This window comes from Lytechinus pictus, chromosome 6, assembly GCF_037042905.1.
Source record: "Lytechinus pictus isolate F3 Inbred chromosome 6, Lp3.0, whole genome shotgun sequence".
Taxonomy (NCBI): Eukaryota; Metazoa; Echinodermata; class Echinoidea; order Temnopleuroida; family Toxopneustidae; genus Lytechinus; species Lytechinus pictus.
In genome coordinates, this window is record NC_087250.1 from 7,005,124 (window position 1) to 7,030,210 (window position 25,087).

Consider the following 25,087-nt stretch of genomic DNA (forward strand, 5'->3'; position numbering starts at 1 on the left):
GATGTGGGAAATCCGGTTTCCTTTTTTCTGGGACGCACTGTATTGCGCTGATCACTTGCTCATTAAAAGTCTCTACAGGCTCTACAATAATGCAGTATACTTACCTTGGCATTAGCAGAGCAGTTGGTACCCACATCTGCAGTGGCGGACTGTGACCCGGAGGAGATAATGCATTGGAGGGGCGCATCTTTGTTCTCAAACAATACAGTGCCCCTCCAATCATCAATTCTTCCGGGTCACGTTCCGCCACTGCACATCTGTGCTTTTAAAAAATAACTTCTGCCAGGCCCCTATTTACTTCACCTGGCTTTAGTGCCGCAAAATGTGAATGAATTCTTGATGAAGGATGATGCCATGGCTGGGATTTGAACCCACATCTCTCTGAGTAAAAGAGAGTCAGAACCATAAAACCACAACGCTCCCACTATAACATGAATTGTACTGGAGAACCGCTATCATTTAAACATTGAGAGCTCTGGGGGGCATTTCATGAAAATTTTTGTCAATTTTTTTACTGAAAGATGTTACAAGCTACTGAAAATCCTTACATCCGATTGGCCAAGAGCAAAGTAGTCGATGAAAATCAATGACAAAACTTTTCATGAAAAGTTCCCCCGAACTGCAAGTTGGTCCATGGACATAAAATAGGCATAAGTAACCTTGTTATAAAAAACATTTTCAAGAATACCTCTTCAATTGAATTAAAACATTTTTAAACAATTCACAACTATTTTGTAATGAACAAATGAGGAACTTTTTTGAAGGACAAATAAACTTCAAGACCATGTTTATAAAAAAAACGACAAGCACAGTGTAAACATCCCTTTTAAACACATTTTCTACAACAGTCAAAACAGCCTTCTTATGTACTTATGTAACACATATAACATATTTACAGGATTCTCTTTCTCTATACACGATTAGCCATTTTCACAAAATGTATTTACATTGGCATTTTACGATAACGTAGGGCATGATCAAAGTCAATGCAATCTTGTCATTTTTTACAGGTAAATTCACAGAGTAAAATCAAATCATTACAAATTGAATGCAAAAAGTAGACATTATTCAAAATAATTTGACACACAGAATTCTTTGTACTCCACTAGCAGATTTGTCCATTATTCGCTATATTGCATCACATACATGTACAACAGAAATGGCTTCTGCATCTGCATGGGTTGCTTTTTCTCCAACACACGTATACGCGGCAAAGCGCTAAACGCAGTCGCGCACCTTACACCTCAGTCACATTTGCTCTACAGCGGCCGTACGGCGAGTCGAAATCAGCCGTTTCATTCCTTTATATTCAAACCAGGTACTTGTTGGCCACTACAAAAAATGTTAGCACTGCTGTTTTTGACTTGCCGTACGGCTGCCGTAGAGCAAATGTAATTGAGGTATTACTTACATTACAGGCAAGATACGAGATAGGTCCCAATGTAATGTAACACATAAACACATTTTTTTTCTTAAAAAAAAAATAACATCCAACACAAAAAGAACAAATGAATAAATTTAGACTAATTTCTCAAGAGGTAGGGAGTTCACAATACTTTCCTATACGGGATACATATACACAATATAATACATTACTCGTCGTACATGATTTTGCTTTTGGCTCTGTAACACAAAAGGCTTGGGACTGATTGCAAATTTGAAAGAGGAATTCTCATTGGATACTGATCAAATGTTATCACAAAATGTGTATGAAGCAATGAACTTAATTGGCCATCATGAATTTGAGTTTGAGGGCAAACCATTACGTAACCTTGCCTGGTTTTTTAGATAGCAGCATGTATGAATACAACTGATAAGCCCACAAGTTCACAGAGGATACAAATCTGTTCATCGCATTTTCTAACCTTTGTTTAGGATTTCTGGGAGCATTCTTCGACATCACACAATGATGTAAAATCTGTCAGCTTTCCTTGGTTTTGATTGGTGGAGAGCAGATGTGTCAGATGTGTAACTATGGTAACTGTAGGATAATAACACCTCTCACGCAATAGTCACCAGGACACCATTTTATGATTGGATGAAGGCGGCTCAACTATGGATGGCCAGCAATGCCAAGTATATGAGAGCATAGTAATCAAAAGGTGATACAGACTGAAGACGTATGCTTCCTCGATTAACTAGATTGATTTTACATTACGAGGAGTGTGCGATTGATTTGTAGATTGAAATCATGGTGTTGCTGGCTTTCAATGGGTGGGACTGAATGGAGTCAATACACTGCTTAGCCCATGATTGGGCACAATAGGAACTCACTTCCTGGTACAAGGGTTTCTGGGAAACTGCACCGAGGTCAGGACAACAGAGATGACAATGGGTTTTACAACAAAGAACTTGCATGAACTTGAAGACATGGTAGTAGGTTTCTTCTGAAAGAAGTGTGAATGCTGCTTCACCTATGACAGTAGGTGAAAGGCTATATGACTGTAACGGGTGCAGCCTAACGGTTCCGGTATATGAAACACCTTGCCTGGGTTCGGTGACAAGGTAGTTCCCAACAGTGTCTTGGATGCTGCTGTTTCTGGTGGCACAAGACTAGTTGTCAGGCCAGGAGTTGCGTAGTACAATCTACTCTCAATGAAACAATATTACAAACGATCTTGCCGGATTTTGTAACCAGGTAACTCCTGACGAAGTCTTTGATGTTGCTATTTCCGATGGCACAAGACCAGTCCTCTGGACAAAAGCTGCAGAATGGAACCTACTCTCAACGTAAAAGTGCTTTTTACAAAAGACTTTGCCTAGATTTTACGCCAAGGTAGTTCCTATTCGTGTCTCGGATGCCTCTCTGTTTCCGATAGCACAAGACTTGTAATCTGGCCATGAGCTACACAGATATGAACCTAAAAATGAGAGAAAAAATGGTGCTATTACAAAAGACCTTGCATGGATTTGATGACAAGGTAATTCCTAATAAGTCTTTCGCATTGCTGTTCCCGATGGCACAAGACGAGGCGTCTGGACAAAAGCTGCAGATGAAACCTACTCTCAACGGAAAAGTGCTTTCTACAAAAGACCTTGCCTGGATTTGGTGACAAGGTAATTCCTAATGAAGTCCTTGACGTTGCTCCACGTCCGATGTCCCAGGACAGGCTGCCGCGCCAGAAGCTGTTGAATGGGACCCTTGCCAGGGAGTTTGTTCTGCAGGATCTCATGTTGGAACATCTCAAAGACTGCCGCCTTCTCGTCGGGTGTCCAGGGGCGCTTCTGAGGCTTCTTGCGAGGGCTGTCAGATGACGAGGAGGACTTCGCCCGACTCTTCTTTGAACCTGGTTGGAAAAAGAATGAAACGGATGTTAAAGTTTTGATCATCGACTCAAATTTACCTCTTGGCAGAGTGCTTGAATTCCATCCCACAATGCATTGCCTTTAAGAACTATGAAGGTAAAGTCCCCAGTTTCTGTGATACTGAACACAGAAAAATCCCACTGAATTTCTAAGAACATGGAATTAACACAATTTCAAGGAAAATGCCTTCTATCCGGCCAAAATAGTTAAATTTGGAAATTCACATTTAAAAAAGGTTGCAGTTTTTATTTGCATACTGTAATATGTAAAATTATCTAAACCTCCAATTTCTATATTTGTAACAGCTTTATCATTATTTGTATTTGTCACTTAAGAAAAAAAATTATGTACAGGAAAACTGGGGGCTTTCCTACCTACCAACCCTGACTGCCGAGAAAATTACTAAGCAATCCCCAGATACAGACGCATTCTTACATTTCATTCAATACAACATTAAAAATATAACAAAAATAGGGAAACATGGGTTAAAATTGCAATTTTCTTTTCCCTGAAATAGGAATGATCCAATTGGAAAACTTCGCAGACATGGGCTATAGTATGGTAAAGTCCCCAAAGTCTGTTTAGTGCCCCTAGTCTGCGTATGCGCCATTCTTATAAAAGACACACAACAACTAAACTCGACACCTGCAACACATAGACAGATAATCAATAAAAAAATCTGACTCAAAATGGTGCGGAAAAAAAAAATCGAATTTGTGACGACCTCAAAATGCAGCCTTTTCTCGTCAAAATCTCAGACTTTGGAGTAAAGCGAATGGGTGCGCAGACATGGGGCACGGTTTTTTTTCTTCAATTTGAAGATGACTGGCCGAGGCTTTTTTACAAGAAAATATTATGCCTTTCAAATTATCATGAGATGTTTGGCACACTTACTCATAAGATTATAAAGAACATATCGAGTGATTTTTTTTGTGTAATACAAATACTCGTGTTTCATCTGAATCTAAATTCTTAGGTGTGCAGACAGGCCCCCCCCCCCCCCCCCACCATCCCCTTCATACATAAAGTCAGCTACTCTCCGCTGGCTACCGCTGTAATCTCTGAACATAAAAGATTTTCAGTTTGTTAAACGTCTGTACCGTATCAATAGTTCAAATTACTCTTGTCAGTCTACAATACACTAAATAACTGGCTCTAGAGTACTTGAATAACTGTGCAACTTAGCATAATAATACTAATAACAATATAAATAGACATTTATATAGCACCATCTATCTAGAAATATTCTATTCAGTAGAGAACTGTGGTCAGTCTCCAAATAGTGAGAATATGTTTGGTCACATGATGCTACAGGAAAACATTTTTTTTTTTTCCCCCAAATAATAATAATAATAATTAGACTTATATCGTGCCAAATCCACTCTGTAGAGAGCTCAAGGCTCTTTTTAGGTAATTATAATAAAGGAAATTAAGAAGAATTGAAGAGAAATGTGTTAAGGTATTGTTTGAAAGTTTCTGAGGTCAAGCACTGTTTAATGTTTCCAGGGAGGCTATTCCATAACTTGTAGGATGAGTGAACAAATGATCTTTTACCCAGGTTTTGGAAACTTTGGGGGTAACGAGAGAATTGGAAGAGGAACGTAAGGATCTTGAAGGGGTATAACTTTTGATCAGTGAAATGAGGTACACTGGGAGAAGATGGGAATGATCTACTATAATTGGAAAACTTTGCAGATATGGGCTAGCCAGAGTCACCTCCTCTGGCTAGCAAGAAGCGGATACAGACCTGCCAACCTCTGGGAATGAAAAACTGTATTCTGTGATAAAAAACCCTGTATTTTTCCCCAAAAAAGTTTATTTCATAATAAAATGCGTGGCGCACTCGCTCATGCAAGCTAAAATGCGCACTGCTCTTGCGAATGAAAAAAAACCAACATTGAAACATGTATGTATCTCACCCTGGCTTTAGCGAAACGATTGAAAAAAAAAACAAGCTACTTGAAATTACATTGATCTAATTACCATATTTGTGTAAGTTTTATGAAATAGAGACATATAGAGATGATTTTCCTCAATAAATTACGATTTTGTAAAAAAATATTTAAAAATATATATATATTTTTACAAAAACATATTTTTTAAAAGAGAAAACGTACTGACGAATTTTGGTTGCAAAAACGTACTGGTTGGCAGGTCTGCCGATAGACTCACCTTTACTCTGTTTGGTGGAGTTAGATGAAGCTGAGGATGATTTATGCTTCTTCTTATGAGATTTCTTCTGTGACGACGACGATCGTCTCCTACTGCTGCTGCTGCTGCTCTGGACTGGTGAGATTCCAACCTGTGTCTCCAGGATCCCATCCTCCATGAAGTTATACTCAACTGTGATCTCTGGACATAAAAATACAATCAATAATGAAATCAACTAGATGAACACATTCATATAAAACTGTATTCTCTGGAGAAAAAAATCAATTATGAAAATGACTTCAACCGGATGCACACATTGACATATACATGTGTACTAAACTGTATTTTCTGGAAATAAAAAAAAATCATGAAATGAAATCAACCAGATCTGTGATCTCTGAACATAGAAAACAATCAATTATAAAAATGACTTCAACCAGATGAATGTATTTACATATTTTTTACTTAATTGTATTCTCTGGAGATGAACACAATCTAGATATGAAATCAACCAGATGAAAACATTCACATATTTCTGCTTAACTGTATTCCCTGGAAATAATAACCAATCACTAAATCACTAATGAAATCAAATCAATCAGATCAGTACATTAAAATATATTATGCTTCACAGTAATATCTAGAAATGGGTAAATGAAACCTTTTCATAACATCAGGGTCTCAACAGAAATCTCTGGAAATAAAAAAAAAAGGAATATGAAATGAAATGAACCAGATGAATGCATTCACAAGTGTCTTATACTCCACTCTAAAGTTGTTCATATCGTCAGGACCATGGAAGAAAAAACAAATCGATTATTATTAAAATCATATGAACCAGATGATTAGTAACAAGTCCCTCAAGGCCTGGCTTTGCCTAAAAAAAAATAATATGACCTTTGACTAGTCTAAGGTAGCTCTTATAGAAAAAGCAGGGGCGAGACTAGGAGATATTGCAGAAATAATAAGATAATCTATTTTTCATGTCAAATGATGATAATGATGATCCACGGCATTTATATTCCGCCATATTTCTGTTATAAATATTCATAGGCGCAAATCATTTCAATAATCTTGTAATCCTCATGTCCAAACTCTGATAGTCTAGCCACATCCTTGATTTTGTGGGCTTGTGCACAACACTTTATCTCATGCTCTACAGCAATCTCTGGAAAAAAAAAAATGTTGTAACATCTAAACCATGTAAAATGGGGGGATGAATCATTTTGCGGGTACTTATACCCACATAAAAAAAAATTTCCAATTACTTTTGAGAGAGATTTTTACACATGATCGTACAGGTGCATCATTTCTCTTGAAATCCATTGACCTACAAAACACAAAAACTTCAAAAAGTGGGGCACACTTTTCCTCACTGTAGTGCATTCCGCATACAACGTTGATGTCACGTCATATACATTGACAAATAATAAATCTTGAATCTTTTCACAGTGAATCAATATTTTGGGGGTGGAATAATTGGCACACCCTTATTGCACTGGCAAATCAGAAACATCTTGTTTAGACTGCATTATACAGCAGTTTGATAGAGTGTATCTGCGGTCTTACCCTCATCTCTGAATAGGGGGATGTCATCTAGTGACTGGGCAACGAGTCTAGTCCGGTCTCCATTCTCTATTGATATCAGCACCTTGCAAAGTTTGATCACCTGTACCACGAAACAAAAAGAAAAAATGTAAAGCGGAGATAAGAAAAGAAGATACGGAGCAGAGACGACGTAAAGGAAAATTACAAATAGGAGGAAGTAAACAAAGAGATAAGGAAGGGGAGATGGTACTGTATATTCAGAGGAGCCAGAAAATAAAACGGGGGAAAAAGAGCATGAAGAGAGAGAGACAGAGGGTGACAATAAGAGACGGAACAACAAAGATGTGATTAGAAAGAGTAAATGAGAAGAAAAACTAGCACATCACTGATGTGGAGCTCATCCGGCATCTCGCAAAGAAATTTAACACAATTTTTAATTTCAGCCCAGTTGACACTGTAGTGAATTATATCGTTGACATAAATTAAGGAAACAGAATAGAAATTGATGAATGACAGAGAAGAAGCATTTTTGTGATTTAAGAATAAATTTTGTATAGACAAGCATAAATAATGTTCTAGTCATTTCTAAATTCTGTGTAGAACCTTGGTGGACCTCATGTACATGTAGCTCTCAGATGGAACAAAAAAAATCAAAATCTGTCAAAAAATAAATTAGAAGCATTTTAAAAAAAATACTAGAGATGAAGACGGGGGAAGATGGCAAGGAGTTCAGGAGGGAGAGAGAGAGGACAGAGGGTGACAATAAGAAGAGATGGAATAACAAGCATGTGATTAGAAAAGTAAAGAAGAAAAGACAAGATGAGAAAGAGGAGCATTTAGTTGTAACCCTAGATCAGAATGACTTGTAATAAAATTAAAAACTTTATCTAATACCGTGTGTTTACACGCTGCTTCAGAATTGAGAGCCGATGCAAAATCAGCCTTTTTTATGCATGTAAATGCGATCAACTTGCATCGGCTCTCGGTGCAGACACGGCAATTTTGCACCACCAAAACAGTTAGATCAGAACCGCGAGCCGTTGCAGACAGTAATTTTTCTATGTGTAAACACGAAGCTGAGTCTGCACCGGCAATAGCTGATTGCTCACCTCTTCGCTTATTATGACGTCAATGTGAATGGCGTAAAATATGCGCAGATAGAATCCACTGATTTGTGTTTTTGCCCCATGAGCAGATTCTACCCTGCGAGCTGGGACAGCGTGTAAAATGTTGTTTTTTCCAAAACACAGAATATCATCTCTAGTATTTCTTACCTGCTTCTTGTCTTCTTTCTCACTGACCTTTACCAAGAGACCTCAGTAAAGGCCATGATAAGTGCATTTTTTAAATTTTAAAAACCATTTATACGCAAAACATGTGGATTACTGTAGTGTAAAGAACACCCATCAATTTTAGATCAACGCTCTGTAACATAAAGCTTGCAATCAATCGCTGAATGCTATAAATGACCAATCAAGATCATCAATGTAAGCACATTTTCTTTTGAACACTGACCAGGATCCAATCAGAATGGATCTTTCATAATTTGCAATCCATTGCAATTCTTACATTACAGGATCTAGATTGGTGACACTGGGGGTGAGAACTCACCTGCAGCATAGCATCGGGACCAATCATAAGCATAGCATGCTAATGACCCAACGTTCTCGCTACCACGCGTCACGGTTGGCGGGCGCCGCCAAGCCTGAAAATTTTCAGGGCAAATCCGCCAACCCTGAACTTCACCGACAACCGTGGCCGACAACTGTAAAGCAGGCCTAGATCTACACAAAAACTGAATAATATATAAAAAATAATCTGCTTTTCAGATCCTAAAATAAACTTGTCGATTATTTCGTCCACGATTTCTTCCCGGGATTTCTTTGACTCACTCACTACTACTAGTGCGCTATATACGATACGACCTCGACTCGAGGCCCAATCTCTTTTGTGGGAAGCGCGAAGATGTTTACCTCGCATTTGCGTATCGCATTGCTCACATTATTTACGTCTTTAAAATGGTAGTAAATACGCTCAAAAACAAGTGAGGGGAGAGGGGTATCGTGGGTTATTACTGGCTTGGGCAATGTAATTTAGATTATTACGAATTTCAGTTGATATTGTCACTTATTATGTCAAAAATAAAGTGTGTCAAAATTACTATCAAAATTCGATCGAAATATAGTTTCATCTCGTCCCAGGCCCCAGCCTTTATAGCTACATCTACATGAATTCATTGAATGCATTTCTGATGACACTGCCGTAGAGCGAATTGAGAAAAACTATTCAAAGATCACGTTAATAATGACAAAGCCAATGGAATGGATTGATATAATGTCCAACTCATTTACTTACATCAAAATGATTTATTCACATTTAAATTCCGATTTTACTCCATTATTTCCAAAGTCTCTACGTGGATCTTTTGAAACTGTTGATTAATTTCGCGACGGTGTGTCTACCAAGTTCTGTGCCACTGCACTCGCGCTCGCAACGGTCACATTCATAATACAAATCGCACATGGCATCAAAATCCTTGATCCAGGGATCCGATAGTCTTCCAAAATAAGATGGGATCCAAAACTAATTTAATTTGATTTTTTTCATATATTCATTGAATCTGTTATAATTTCATAATTAATAATCTTTATTAATATTATTCACACTTTTTATCATATTACGACTCATTTTTTAATGTGAGTTATACATATGTACAGTGTATTTTCATTTCATTGTTCTTTATTACTCTTTGCCTGCCAATTAAAATAATGAGCGCACCTGTCGCGGGCCTGAGAAATGTTTTTAGTCATCACAGTGAATGCTTTATGAATTTGTTGTACAATTGCTTAACTACGATTTAAAACAAAATATCATTTGAAATTAATTTGTGTAAAGGAAAAAAGGAGAATGGGGGGTGGCCGTGGGCAATGTAGATGAAAATGATGGGATGTTTGTGACTTTGTGGGGAGGCGATTAAGTTCGTAGCGAATGAAATTAATATTCATTTATGGATGTGTCTACTGTGATTGTGGCTGCATAATCTTTATGGCGATTGAAAAATCCACCTTGGGTCGGGAGAGGTACGTGATTCAATAGATTTCGATAGAAGTACACATTCAACAAAGTGGAATTGGCAATTCATTCACAGATATTCGTTTCAAGTACGAATTATTGAAGTTGATATGTGTGAAAGTTTTTGAGATATCGGATATGTATATCGTTTTTTCACGCCCACAACCACAATGAGTTGCTAGTATAATTTGAATATCGTTGGATGAATTTTTCAAGTTCACTTATGTCTTTATGTTTCATATCGGAATTGTGCTTTTAATATATAAGTTATATCTTGGCAACGTCGTTAGCCTAATTATACTGCGAGTGGATGATATTTATGAAATGAGTTGGAATGTGAACGAGACGCCCCAAAGCCGATGGCACGTGATCTAATTAGTATTCACTTTCTGGGTCGAGCCAATCATTGTGCTTGAAAACGGGTTTCCCCGAATTCCCGCCCTTGGAATGTGTCCCACGTGTGTGACCTGTTAACCTGTTGTTTGAGTGCGAATCAGCTGATTTCTTGACCTCAAAAACTCTTCATGGTGTTTACGCTGCATGGATGGGGGCTATAAAATTAAGAAGATCTTTCTCTTTTATTCATTTTTAATAAACTGTTCGTGATTTTCAAACTACACCTATAGTGATATTGTGATGCAATTTATTGAATCACGTACCTCGATCATCCCACTCATGGTGCAAGAAAATATTTTTTAAATTCACCAAAATATACATGTAAGAAAGATTATTCGGCCGTCATCATCGGTAGAAGTATAGACAAGTCTATAAAAATGTATTCGCTTCGAATATTGACTTCTTCACCAATCCCACACACAAGATCTCAACATCCCCTTGTCATTGTCCACGCCACGACCCCTCCCCTATCGCTCTCTCCCTTCGACCATCCTACAACCCCACCCCTCTTCCTCTCTTTCACACACGCTGTATTTGTAGGCCTACATAATGTATTATGTAAAAATAGAAATCTTATTTCCTGTCAATTAACCTATACTTTCAAAACATTTTAAATCGCAGTTAAGAAAAACAAATTCGTAATATTAGAGTATAATGAATGACTAAAAATATTTCTCATGCTCGTGATGAGCACAGCACATTCATTATTTTATAGGTGAGTAACGAACAATACAAAGGAACACAGCAATAATTGACAGTGATAAAAGAATCTCGATTGGAAATTATTAGTATAAACATCATCAACAGAAGTCTTATGAGAGTTATAGTTTCAGTGAGTATCGAATAAACCAAACAAAAAACCAAGCAAATTGTATAAGTTGGGGACCCCGTCTCATGAATACCGATGCCCATTATTTGGAAGCCTCGGAAGAAAACCTCGGTCACATTTGCTCTACGGCGAGTCGAAAACAGCCGTTTTATTCATTTGTATTCAAACCACGGTAACCACCTATATTCAGCTGGTACAAAAAATGTTAAAACGGCTGTTTTCGACTCGCCGTACGGCCGCCGTAGAACAAATGTGACCGAGGTATAAAGTCGAAACAATCTTTGGATTTAGTAAGGGCGTGACGCAGCGCAAGCTCAAAGGGCTTCGCATGCGGTCCGTAGATGCAGTCGGTCATTGACATAAGAAACAACACGCATTCACAAAATTAATCGCACTTTCTAAGGATGTAGCGATATCGATCTGAACATTGGAAAGTATGGAGTTAATTTATCGATGTAAATAGTCTATAAACTGTAAGTATAAAATGAGATTGACTTCAATTTTTAAGTTATCAGTAATTGCCTTTCTGCTTCAATCGCAATTTGCGCAACCGTTACGGCTGTGTGGCCGGAGAGGCATTAAATAGACATAAAATGTGGTGCATTTAGCAGCAATCTAAGCTCGTCGATATTGATATTTTCGATAGCTACCGCGCTTTGCGAGGGAGGGGGGACACCCCCCTCCCGAACCCTCCCCCCGTGCGTGCTTCGCACGCACCGAGGCCGCTGCGCGGCTTGCGTCGCTTCGCGCCGCCAAGCGTCAGAGTGAACCTGGCGAGAACGTTGTAATGACCAATCAACATCATCGTTGCATGCACATTCTTTTTAAACACTGACCAGGATCCAATCAGAATGGATCTTTCATAATTTACAATCCATTGCAATTCTTATCTTACAAGGTCTAGATTGGTGACACAGGGGGTGAGAACTCACCTGCAGCATAGCATCGGGACCAACCATAAGCATAGCATGCTAATGACCAATCAACATCATCGTTGCATGCACATTTTTTTTAAACACTGACCAGGATCCAATCAGAATGGATCTTTTATAATTTGCAATCCATTGCAATTCTTACATTGGTGACACAGGGGGTGAGAACTCACCTGCAGCATAGCATCAGGACCGTGTATCCTGACGTCATGTCCCGTCAGTCGAGCCACAATGCACAACTCATTGTCCTTCAGATTCAAGATCTGACTTAGTGTAGCAATGTGGTTCTTCAGCTGCTTGCACTGAAGGTTCTCCGGACTGCTGGCCCCGCACTCAAAGGCAAACCGCTGCAGACACTCCAGACCTCTTACCGTGTTGGACACCCGAGAATCGGGCTGAATCATCGGGAAGAGGTACTCATTGGTATCCGGGATGCCTACATCGTGGCGCTTCGCGACCAGGATATCGATCCAGAGCTTGATCTCGTCGGTCAGGAGTACAGGTACGACCTTGCCTTTCTTTCCGATGACCTCGATGCGCGTGAGCTTCTTGCAAAGTTCCTTCTCGAAGAGACTCATGGCGTCGTAGACGACGTGAACGTCCGGGTGAAGCGGTTGGTGCTTGCGCGCATAGTCACTGAGCTTCATTTTGGCGATGCTTCCAAGCCGCCGTCGGTTAAAGAGTATGACTTGTGTGAGGGCAATCTCGCTGAGATTGAGCCATGCATCATAGATATCTTCATTGGTGTGAAGCATTCGCATTTGTTCATGAGCTATCCTCTTGAGGTACGATGTCAGGCAAGCTACATCCTGCGCTAGCGATAACCACTTAGGGTTCCCTCGACCTTCGTCTAAAATGCTTCCAAAGTGCGGCAAGGTGGTTTCTTCATGGAACTGGAATTCGAGCATGTCATGGAATTCTGAAGCCCGCTTGTAAGCGAGTGTGTCCCCAAGGGTCGACGCCTTGGCCTGTAAGATGTATGTGCATTTCTTGAGCGAGTACCCAACATTGGTGTTAAGACTCGGCGAGGAGTTGTTGTATCTCCGATGGTTAAACCCTGCTAAGCGCCTCGCAGCAATCACAACATTTTGAAACTTGGCAGGGTCAATGAAGGTGTGTAACGTCGCTAGAGGATCTCCACTCACAAACCTGAGCTCTAACAACAGTCTACCCAACTCACGGAGTCTTAGCTTTATAGAGACCGCCTCCTCGCGATCATGATTCAACTTCAGACACTCTTTCTGCGCAATCTCCAATATGAGCGGATCGTAACTGATACAGTGCGACACGTCATCCATTTTGTTGATTCCGAGCACGTCCCCGCGTAACTCCTCCAACGTGCACTCCCGGTGCGCGACGGAAAGCACGCCCTCATCAGACGAAACTGATCCTTTTTGTTTGGTCTTTTCGCGAAGTCCATTAAGAGGGCACTCGTGCTTCCAGAGATCCCGCTTGACATAGTATGCATAGCAGTAGGAGCATGGAATGTATTCGCGAGGGTCTGCTCCCAACGTCGGTCGTTTCTTCACGATCAGACTTCCCTTGCCTTTCTGTAGGACGTGCATGTTGTGTCTATGATTACCTGCAAATGAAGAGGAAAAAAAAACATAGCTAAAGGATCATCACCTCAAACACATAGGTGTAACAAAGTCAATTCAAGACTAGACATGATAGATCTGGGGCCCGTTTCATTAAGGACTTGCAACTGTTGTAATGTTGCCACTATGTCAACTACCATGGTAACAGGGCTCAGCAGACAATCAGAATCAAGGTTGCCATGGTAGTTGCCATAATGGCAAAGTTACAACAGTTGTAACTCTTTATGAAATGGGTCCCTAAAGTGGCCTAGTTACAATGGTCACAGTTCGTGAAGGTGCCCTAGCAAAGTGGTCTAAGGCGCCTGACTAGACATTTGCAAGTCCTGGGGGGCGTTTCATGAAAGGACTTGTCGGACGTTTTATCCGACAAGTCCCATTTTATCCGACAGTTACCATAGTAACAGTACCTCTCAGCCAATCAACATCAGAGAAAGATGTCAGATCTGACAACTTGTCGGATGAAAATGTTGATGAAACACTCCCCTGGGCTCGATCCCCGGCCACGGCACCTATGCCCGTGAGCAAGGCATCTAATCAACAATGCTCTTTTCTCCTAAAATCAAATAAATGGAACTGATACACGCATTCTTGATGATTGCTTTTAAAAAATTCAAAATCAATAACATTACAATGGCCATAAAATAAACATTTTGTCTATATTATATTACCCATATCAGACATCTGAGCTGGCCATTTATCAAAACGTGTTGCCCTAGATTTTAAGAATATCGGAAGGAAATCGGAATAGGCATATTATTTGTATTTTGCTTGGTACCTACGCGCATACCGACTATTTCCCATCAAACTCACCGAGATTTCTTAACTTTGCCAGCTTGGCATCCTTGAGAATGGGATCTTTCTCATGCACAAAGTCAATGACTGCCGCCTCTGTGTAGTGGAGTTTGACCAGATGGCGCGGGATCTTGGAGACGGATTTCTCACAGTACAGGCAGAAATATTTCTTGTCAAACTTTCTCCTCCCGTCCTCGTAGTTGTTCGTTGACATGACGATAACGTTCTGAAGATCTGGGATCGGACATGGGGGCAAAGGAAGAAAGAAGAAATAAAAAACTTGACATTGACGTTTCGGAGCAAGTAATAAATAAATCCTCAAAAATCATTCCTTTAAGTTATCATTCAGTAACGAGACACCTCCATATTTCACTACTTGGTCATCTAAAAAAAAAAAATCTATATATTGATGTTGATCCTAAATATCATGCAATGTTTTGCAGTGTAACCAGAGTCAATTATGCAATCAATCCAAAACAAAGTTCTACTATGATTGCTATGCTTTTTGTCACAGGTACCAAGTTATACTCACTGTTTTTAGATTTAGGAATGATGACGGCTTCATGATCGTCGTCCAGAGAATTCTCATCTACCGCCTTCACCGTATTGTTAGCCTGTGCCTAAAAACAAATATTTTACAGATAAATAACAATTGGAGTACTGTAATGATCTTAAAGGTGACAGAAAGTAGTTGCAGCAAACAATAATTTCATGAGAATGTCTTTAAAATCAAGGTTTAAATGCTACCATATTATCATAGATCTAGTGTATTTTGAGTGTATTAATATTGTTTGGAAAAATACCCGACATATTAAGGAATTCCGTGCTTATTTTGCTCATTTCTCAGCAATTACACATTTTTTTACAGAGCCATTTGGCACCTACTTTTCATTCATACATACAAACACTTGGGTGGTCACTTTATTGGATTCTGTTTCGAACTCATTTTGAGATCATTACCACAACTGGTATTTATCTTTAAACAGAATCCAATAAAAAAACAACCTAAGTATTTGTAATTAGAAATGGAAATACGTGCCAAATCACTCTCATAAAAAAAGAGAATTTTATTTCTAAAACGTTCCACGTTGCTCTTTGATGTAATACCTTGATCAGATAAAATGACTTGGGCATAACAAACTTCTGTTTCTTTAATGAAATGCTCAAATTTAGACAATTTACCAAGCGAAGATGTTTTCACTAGTTGCTTTTCACATTTTCTAACCAATCCAGCAAGAACTTATTTTTTCACTAGACTCAGAAGAGGTATATAACCGCAACTATGGAAAGCCAGCAATGTCAACATTTAAATGCATGTTTGTTCAAAAATGTTTTCCAGACAGGATATCGTCGTCTTGACAATTCAGCGTGCTTCTCCTCATTTACATAAAGGACATTGTGCAAATTTCCTGAAGAAAAAATAATGACATTGTTGGATTTCCATACAGTTAAGGTTGATCGGATCAATCGTACATGTAGCTCTTTGTAAGACGAGGCCCAGATCTTCTCTGTTCATTATCAAGATTAACAATCCCTGCACCCCTCCTCACCTGTAGATAAGCAGTCTCGTATACCAGAGGATCGATCGTAACGGTCGTGGTCCCTCCTATGTTGTTCCTGGCCGTGTTGACCCACTGGACATCGGCCATTACCTGGGCAGTTGCTTGCTTGACCGGTTGCTGCTGCTGATACCCGGTGGTCACTGCTTGGTAGAAGACCTGCGGCTGGACCTGGGCTTGGGTCTGGATTTGGACCTACATGTGATTTTGATGGTCAATTAAGAATTAGGATAATATTATTTAACTAGTTATCTATAACAACAGGGGTGTGAGTGGTCACAAATATAAAGATCTGAAAAAAGCTGAAGAGTATTGAGGAAGTTTGAAATAGATAGAGCTCCCATCCTTTTTGTACCGAGAAGAGCCAAAAATAGGCTGAAATTAAACTGAAAATAAAAATAAAATAATCTGAAATCAGCTAAAAATCTGAACTCTCACACCCCTGAACAAATATTAAATTCTCAGATGAATATGCTTATAACCAATCTAATTCATTTTATATCATTACAAGGGATTTGTCTATAATTTGCACATTCCCTAGTAGAATGCAAACCAGAAAGAGAAGAAAAGAAAAGATTGAGAAGTAGGCAAGATGAAAGGCTCGAGTAGAAGGCTGGCTTGAGTTGGAGAGTGGAGGTGTAGAGCACGGGTGGATGAGAAGACTTGGCATTTCTGGCAGGTTGACTGTCCGTCTTCAGAAGATTGATACATAGTATGTCAGGCAAAGTAAGTCAAGTTTGAGCATGCTCAATGTCTAAAATTTCTTCAGCCACTGGCTTTATATGTGCCACCCATTGCCCCAACTATTATGATGTAAGTTCGAGTTTTGGTAAAGATATTCGATTCTGAAAGGAAATAGTTGATGCAATCCTGAAATGTTCATAAGCCAGAATGCTTATTTAGAAGAACAAGGTTTGATTAAAATCACTTAGGCTTGCTTAGAATTACATTCATTTCATGACCACATACTTTTACTGATGTAGCTAACACAAGAATCAACAGGTGGGACCACACTATAAACGGACAGGCATTTTTCCATAGTTTTTCTGATCTTCATTTGAGCACTACTCAGTAATTATACATTTTCCCAAATTATTGTTCGGCAGATATCATTTATGATCCTGTGAAAGTTTTGTTCATTTCTGTGAACATGTAATTTTCTGTCGTTCCCCATACATGTACCAGAGTTGATCTTTGACCTCTCACCTGTTGTATCGGAGTTTGCTGTTGAAGAGTTCCATTATTATCCCAGACGCCGCCTTCAGATTCTTCTTTGATAATGATAGCATCTACTAGTCCCAAGCAAGGGACATTGGCACCTGTACTTGCAGCTTCTGGGAGTGACTTTGCCTCGGCTTGCACAGCGGACTGCTCCATGTCCTGTTTTGATTGGATACAACGAAATGAAGGAGAATACAATCATGTATCCAATCAAAAATGCAATCATACATGTACATGCCATCAAATACTAGTTGACAGCCAAAGACAGGAAAAACCTGCTCCTGTACTCAAAGCATTAAGGGTGACTTTGCCTTGGGTGTGCACAGCAAACTGCTGTGTCCTGGTAGGGGACATTTCATGCAATCATACATGAAATCAAACACGTAATCAAACATGCCATCAAATACAAGTTCACAGTCTAAGACATGGAATACTTCTTTATCCCTGTACTTCCAGGCCAGCTTCTGAAAGTGACTTTGACTCGGCTGGCACAGTGGACTGCTCCATGTCCTGTGTAAAAGAAACATACAATCATAAATGCAATTAAAAAAAATAAAAGTTCACAGTCCAAGACAGGAAACACTTGCTCTTGTATTTGCAGCTTGTGGACGTTTTTTGCCTTGACAGCAAACCGCTCTGTGACAAAAACAATTGTGAACATTTAAATGTAATCATTAAATGCAATCAAAGAAACATGCAATTATGATTTGATGTTCCTCAACAAAAAATACTTAATTTCATATAAAATAAGGTGAAAACCTTTTAGGCAATCAAATATAAGCAATGGACCTAGAAATCTAAGAGGGCAAAATTCAAATCAAGCAATTCAATCCAGTTTCCATTAAGCTTAAGACCAAGCTGGAAAATAACAAACATTTGGAAATTTACTGTACTTGTAAATCATGCAGCTTAGGAACTGCAAATTAATCCTCCTGGTATGATAGATAAAAATTTATTTATGTATCAACAATAAAACACGCAATCATCATACCCAAAGGTCAGAAACACTTGTCACTGCATAATTTGCATCATAACAACAAACTGCTTTATACCGCCATCTATTACACTGTAGATCTATAAAGAAATTATATCTCATTAATTAATGCATAATACTTAATAGATCATTCATTCGATCAATCAAAGATGCCATCCACAGACAATTCAATCCAAAATGCATTCATTCATTCATTCAGGCAATCATTTAAGCAAGCATGCAATTGCAAATTTGCAATCAAACTGAATTAAGTAAATTCAGGCAAGGAACACTGATATCTTAGGGAGTGATACATACAGTACGTGCAATCAAAATTAAGTTCAAGTTCAAGTTCAATTCATTTCCAAATACAATCAACAGCACTGGCGGATCCAGGGGGGGCACAGCCAGCCCGTGCCCCCCTCCTTTTTGAGAAACAAAATTTAAATTTGTAATGTAAAATGCCGTTGAAACAGAAGTGTGCCCCCCCCCCCTTTGAAAATGAAGACTTTCTTTTTTTTCTTTTTTTTTTGCTTGTTAAATTTTTCCTCGGAAATATGTACCCCCCCCCCCTTTTGAAAAATCCTGGATCCGCCCCTGGAACAGAGCAATGCAATCAAACATACAATTAAACAAACGTATGCAATCAAAAGTTAATTCATTTTAAAGTCCCAGGCACAAAACACTTGCCCCTGTACTTGCAGCTTTAGGAAGTTGCTTAGTCTTGGTTTGTACAGCAGACTGCTCCATGTCCTAACAAAGATAGTGAAGGCCATAAATGTGCAAGTTTTTGGAAACCTTGACATTTCTACATATGTAGTTATCCAAGAGTACCGTAAGTAACGGTGTATTAACCGCACCTTTTTCTCGGCGGGACAGAATCAAAAGTCGGGGGTGCGGTTTATACACGGTGACAGGTCTGAGCCAAGCCAATCTCAGCCCGATACCACTACCAGTTTTCAACTCGCGTCGGGTGGCCGAGCGTAGCCGCTTGGGGCAATCCCGTTTAGAGGGGTATGAGCCGCGGGTATAAAAGGGAAGCAACTATGACTACCGGTATCTGCCGTAAATGTCCCTCAAAGTTATATCACGGTAACAAACGCACCTACCTTCATGAAACTGACTTTTTTTAATGGTGTGACTCTGTCTTTGTTGTCATTTTTTAGTCATCGCGGCAAAGTTCAGACGCCAATCGATCGCACAGCGCGGTGCAGCTAGCCGAATAAGACATGCATGTGTAATGTTTATCGCAACGTCAACGTAAGCTGGCGCTTTACCTTTCCGTGGAAGTTATTTTGTTTGACAAATTATTGGTATTATTTGACAATTAATTTCTTTCATTTGCCTTTCCTTCATTTCTCTCTATCATCCATCATCTCAAAATCAATCTTCAATCCCCATCTTCACTCCTTCCGACTTTTTATTTTTAATTATTATTCACTTTATTCCCGCCCAGAGCTCCCATTGAAAATACGGTATACCGGTACTAGCATTTTTTTTCCTATTTTGCTGTCTGTAAGATACCGCCACACACGTACTGAGAACTACCAGTAGTGGTTCAAAGCAGACAAGAAAAACACCTGAACAAAATCGCAAATTTCTCGTATCTTGAACCTTCCCGTATTCCCTTGTCTAAAATTCATGTCAAGACATTGAATGCTAGACAGAATTCTGAAAGCAAAAGTGGGGCTGTGATGCAGGAAATATGATATGAACGATCTTCTCGTATGGGTGAGCCCCCATGTTGATGCTGGTATCGGTACTTGCAATGAACACCAGTACCATATGTGTGTGTGTGAGGTGACTCGCAGTGTGGAAGTGGCCAATAATATCGGCAACTTGCAGATAAGTGACGAAGCGCTGATTTCCCATCATTTTTTACCAGTAATTCTTCGATATTTTTTGGTTCTTGACTCTTTTTTTTTTTTTTTTTTTTTCCATCCGAAAATGGGGGGTGCGGTTAATACACCGTTACTTACGGTATGTATACTGCACTACCAGTCATAAGTCTTTAAATCACTATTGCACTATGAAAGCAGAAAACAACAGGTTCAGTGAAGATGAGTGAACCGATTCTATGTGGTTTATTTCCAATTCGTCTCATGCCAATTCTTCCCATTGCCAACTCGTATACATGTACTATCATTTGGTCCGCTCACCACATGGTCTACTTTCATTTAGTCTAATGCCATTCCGTCTAATAACCAGTTGGTCCAAGAGCCATTTACTCCATATACCATTTGGTCTAATTTGACTAAGTGTTAAATTGTGCAAAATGAATGAAAATGAAATGGATATTAGACCAACTGGTTATGAGACGAAATGGTCATAGACGAAATGGTGATTAGACAAAGTGATGATTGGACCAACTAGTTGGTACATGTAGACGAAATGCTGATGGACGGAATGGCATTAAAATGAAAGTAGACAATGAGGTGATTGGACGAGCTGGCAGTAGACGAATTGGCAATTTACCTTCTACAGTATGTAATGGCAAGATTAAAAGAATATCTTTGCCTCTGCAATTGTTGTGTAAGGAGTCATTGCACTGTATTCCCATTGATTTTTTGTTGCTGTGGACAGTAAAAACTATATGAATTCATTAGTTCTACACTGCACTCACTTTACAAGGCATGGGTTCAAACTTCAAAACCCACTCTTCTTCGTTGATTCTTTATCTGTTAAAACATGTATGAATTCATAACAGTATCATACATTCTGTTGGAAATCAGGCCAATTATTAAAGGGGAATGAAACCTTTGGAACAAGTAGGCTTGTGTCAAAACAGAAAAATAAAAGAATAAGAACAAAGAAAGTTTGAGAAAAATCGGACAAATAATGAGAAAGTTATGAGCATTTGAATATTGCAATCGCTATAAATGCCCAGATCCTCCTATTGGCAATGCGACAAGGATGTATGATGTCACATGTGAACAACTTTCCCTTTGATGGACTATAAAATACCCCCAAAATTTCTCTTTTTGCTTTTTCTTATGGTGAAACAAACTCTTTATCCATGATGTATTCTTTAAAAATCTGTATTGTATTACATGCCCTCCTGTTGAAAGAACACATGGATCTATCCCTTCTTTCTGGACCCTGAAACTTCATTTTCAGTTGATGTCACTTTAGATCAACTAACATAAATGTCTACAAAATATTAAAAACTCGGGCAAAACAAATATTATCATTCCATTAATAGACCTAAACTTACAATTATTTTGTGCTGATGGATAAGACAAGGATAAAGGATCTCTGAATCATTGATATTGAACTATTTATTCCTTTGGGGTCCTTTTCTCTATTTGAAAAAAAAAATTGTATCACTCAATAAACAATCAAGACAGAATCACAATACAATGAGGCTATAAATGAATTTTTGCTTTACTCATTAAAATGCATACATTACAAATCCATCTTAAAGGTGATACCATTTCTTTTTAAGTCGAGAAAAGGCCTCCAAAGGTATAAATCAGGTCAATATTGAGTGGTACAAAACAAAAGTTTTGGTTGATTTTGGGAATGACGATAATTGATTTGCCCGAATTTCACACTGTGTTCCGACATGCAGAAATTCCAAACATTAATTTTAGTCGATCTAGTGTGACATCAACTGAAAACAATGTTTCAGGGTCAAGAAAGAAGGGAATATTCTTCATTTTCTTGACAGTTTCCACGGCCAAGTAAATAAAACTATTTCAAAGAAATGTGGAAAACTGATGGCCATTTCACAGATGAAAAAATGTGAAATTTCATCAACTGTGGGGTATTTTTTTTCTATTATTAAATAATCCCCTCAAACAGTTGTCAAAATAGGAAACCTTTATTCTTTTATTAATGGTCATTTGAACAGCGTTTTCACATTTTGACTCAGCCCTAGTCTTGTTTTAAAAATTCTCAACATTATCTTATTTACAATCAGACCTCAGCAGTCAACAGGCATTCGGGATAGCAGCTTGGAATCGAAACAAAATCAAAATTTGACAAAATGCAAATTCCCTTCAGCTTCAAAATCAAATAGCCTACAGACGCACTTGCTCACTGCAACCATCCTGCCTGTGGGGAATCTACAGGTAGGACAATGGTACTGTATGCCAATGCAGTACACAGCACACGCTTTTAAAAAAATCATTAAAATATTACTTTTATGACTTTATGACAAAGAAATACTACTTTCTATACAGTTGCAATTTATTTTTCATTGGCATTTTGGGAATAATTTTTGTATTCACCAGAACGCTCAAAAACTTAAAATTTGGGCATATTTTTGCATACGCCCTCTTTAAGTGGAAAGTAAAATGGCAAAAAAAAATTCATTTTTCAATCTCTATTTTTAATTAAGAAAAAAATAATTCAAAGAATCTAATTCATTTAGGAGCAAAGTTATATAATGAATAGCTGTAATACTAATAATATGGAAACTGAGTGTCAAAAAATCAAGCATTTGTCCCAAAGTCCCCAAAGAAAAAGATAAAATTAGTCAAACATTGCCAACCTTATTTTGCCACACATGGAGTAGTAACAGAGAACAAGGTTATCATATAGATCTAACCTTCATGACCTTGTTCATTGAATGAGTGTATAGACGTAGACTTCTAAATTGATTTTACCAAAAAAAAAATGCTCATCCCTTATCCCTTTCACTTCCTGTCCTCATCGTGAAATAAGTCGCCTCTCTCTTCTCGCATGTGCCATCAGCCTCGCATTGTGTAGATCTACAAGAGTAAGGCGTAAGTCCACAACAAAGTCTAATACCCCTTTCATAAACCCATCCTCCAATTATCCGCCTAAGAGTAATGCGGATAATTCAATAAAAATTGCATTCACAAACTCCGAAAATAATCCGCACTATTTTTTACGAGCGCCCGACCTGAAAAAGGCGGATAATTGTCACCTGTACACATCCCCCTCCCATGGGGTTGTGTTGGAAAAGGGTGACCTTGTGACCGCACCATGGCGATTATCCGCATTACTTTGGAAATGCGTTTATTAGGGTGTCTGGAGAAAAAAAATATTTTTCTTATTTCAAGGAAATATCGCATTTTCTTTGTGAATTTGAAGAGAAAAAACCTTCAGACTGACAGAAATATAATATTTTTTGAAAAAATCCAATTATTGGCTGCAAAAAAGAAGAATGAAATTAGGTCAATTTTCAGCATTTTCCTGCCATAGACTGTGTAGTTAAGAAATGGACACACACAAATCCTAATTTTTAGCTTCCGAGAGCTGTCATAAATTTATTATTAATGCCAAAAACTTGTCCATAAAGTGTCTAATAGGAATTTTTATGCTCTTTCCGATGGTATGATTTTTATAAAGATTTGGAAACCAGATCACAATGAAAAATTGCGACAAAAGTTAAAAAATTTGTGCAAAACAGAAATTTCATTTTCCCATAGAAAACGTATTGGGGAAATAACAATCTCAACACACACACAAATAAGGGTTTGCAATTTATCTCTAAATCCTTATTTCAAATAATCCTATAAACTTGTCCTTACTGTCAAAAGAAGCCCCTTAATTTTCTCTTTCCATACATGCCAAACAAAAGTTAATAATCCATTCAGATCACATTTTTTAGCAGCCTGAATTTCCCGAAAAAAGTGTGCCATATTTTCCCCAAAATCAGCCTGTTTTATGCTGACACTTTTCAGTGTGGCTTCAGACACCCTACGTTTATAAAGTCAAAATCTGGTCCCGATGCCGCTATTATGCGGATAATTGCAGCATCGAAATAATGCGGATAACTCTGGTCCCGCTCCGATTTTACGACCAAATTATGCGGATATTATCCGCATAATGGGGTCTATGAAAGGGGTATAATTTACAGGCCTAACGACATTAGACCCAAAGTTACCGAACGTTACAAATGTGTCACCAGCTAGCAGTAGCAGCACTGCAAATTAAAATTAAAAACGGCAGTGAACACGGTGAAAAATGGACTGGCGACTTATTTCATGATAATGCCCACTTCCTTTACTAAGGACAAGGAAAGTGGGACATTAATTAAATATAAGTGTGTATTTTAAATTCCAAATGGCAAGGTCTTGATTTAGGTCAATCTTGTTCAGTTTCTCATTCAGTCCCACGCACTCAAATTCAAGCGTCACCTTCACAATGAAAGCAATTTGCCCTTGCACCTGCACAATGCGCGCACGTATTGACCGACGCATGCATGCTGAACTGTCAGATGTCCACACTCACATCACGATCTTAATGCGATCCAACACCACAAAATATTCAGATCACCTCATTTAAAAATCTTGTAATGTTAGTTGAACTGGTAACAGGCAAAATATACAAATACTATCAAGATTCAGGAATAAAAATGAGAATATTTACCGTCATCTACTCGTGTACGGAACAAAGCATTCGGCTGCCGTCTTCAATTATTATTTTTCTTGGTAGGTCTGCTGCCCTCTACGAAATGTTATAACGGTGTACACAAAATTGAAGATTGACAAAGAATTATAAAAGAAAAAACTATGTGAATTAAAAATGCCCATTACAAAAATACAGCATCAACAAAATCGATTTGACAGTTAGTGACGAAAAGTGAAAAGAAAAAAGAGACTAAAAAGAGAGTCAGGAAGAAGATAATAAAAAAGTGTATGTCGTGTAACTGTAAATTAATTCAATAGAAAAAAAATTTGCTTTTATTTCATCTTCCACAGATGCAGTGGAGTAGATGGATGGAACATTCTTTATAC

At 38.4% G+C, this 25,087-nt stretch overlaps 1 protein-coding gene across 1 annotated transcript; it reads right to left on the minus strand.

Moving 5' to 3' along the window:
* Window positions 1-1,475: 1,475 nt before the first annotated feature.
* LOC129263881 (uncharacterized) lies at window positions 1,476-24,798 on the minus strand. The gene is made up of 9 exons (XM_054901800.2): window positions 24,720-24,798; window positions 17,390-17,563; window positions 16,175-16,378; window positions 15,157-15,244; window positions 14,643-14,858; window positions 12,408-13,816; window positions 7,027-7,126; window positions 5,479-5,658; window positions 1,476-3,287 (listed from the first exon to the last, which is right to left on the minus strand). The coding sequence occupies exons 1-9, from the start codon at window positions 24,723-24,725 to the stop codon at window positions 3,025-3,027; spliced, it is 2,640 nt and encodes an 879-aa protein (XP_054757775.1). The 5' UTR covers window positions 24,726-24,798; the 3' UTR covers window positions 1,476-3,024.
* Window positions 24,799-25,087: the final 289 nt, after the last annotated feature.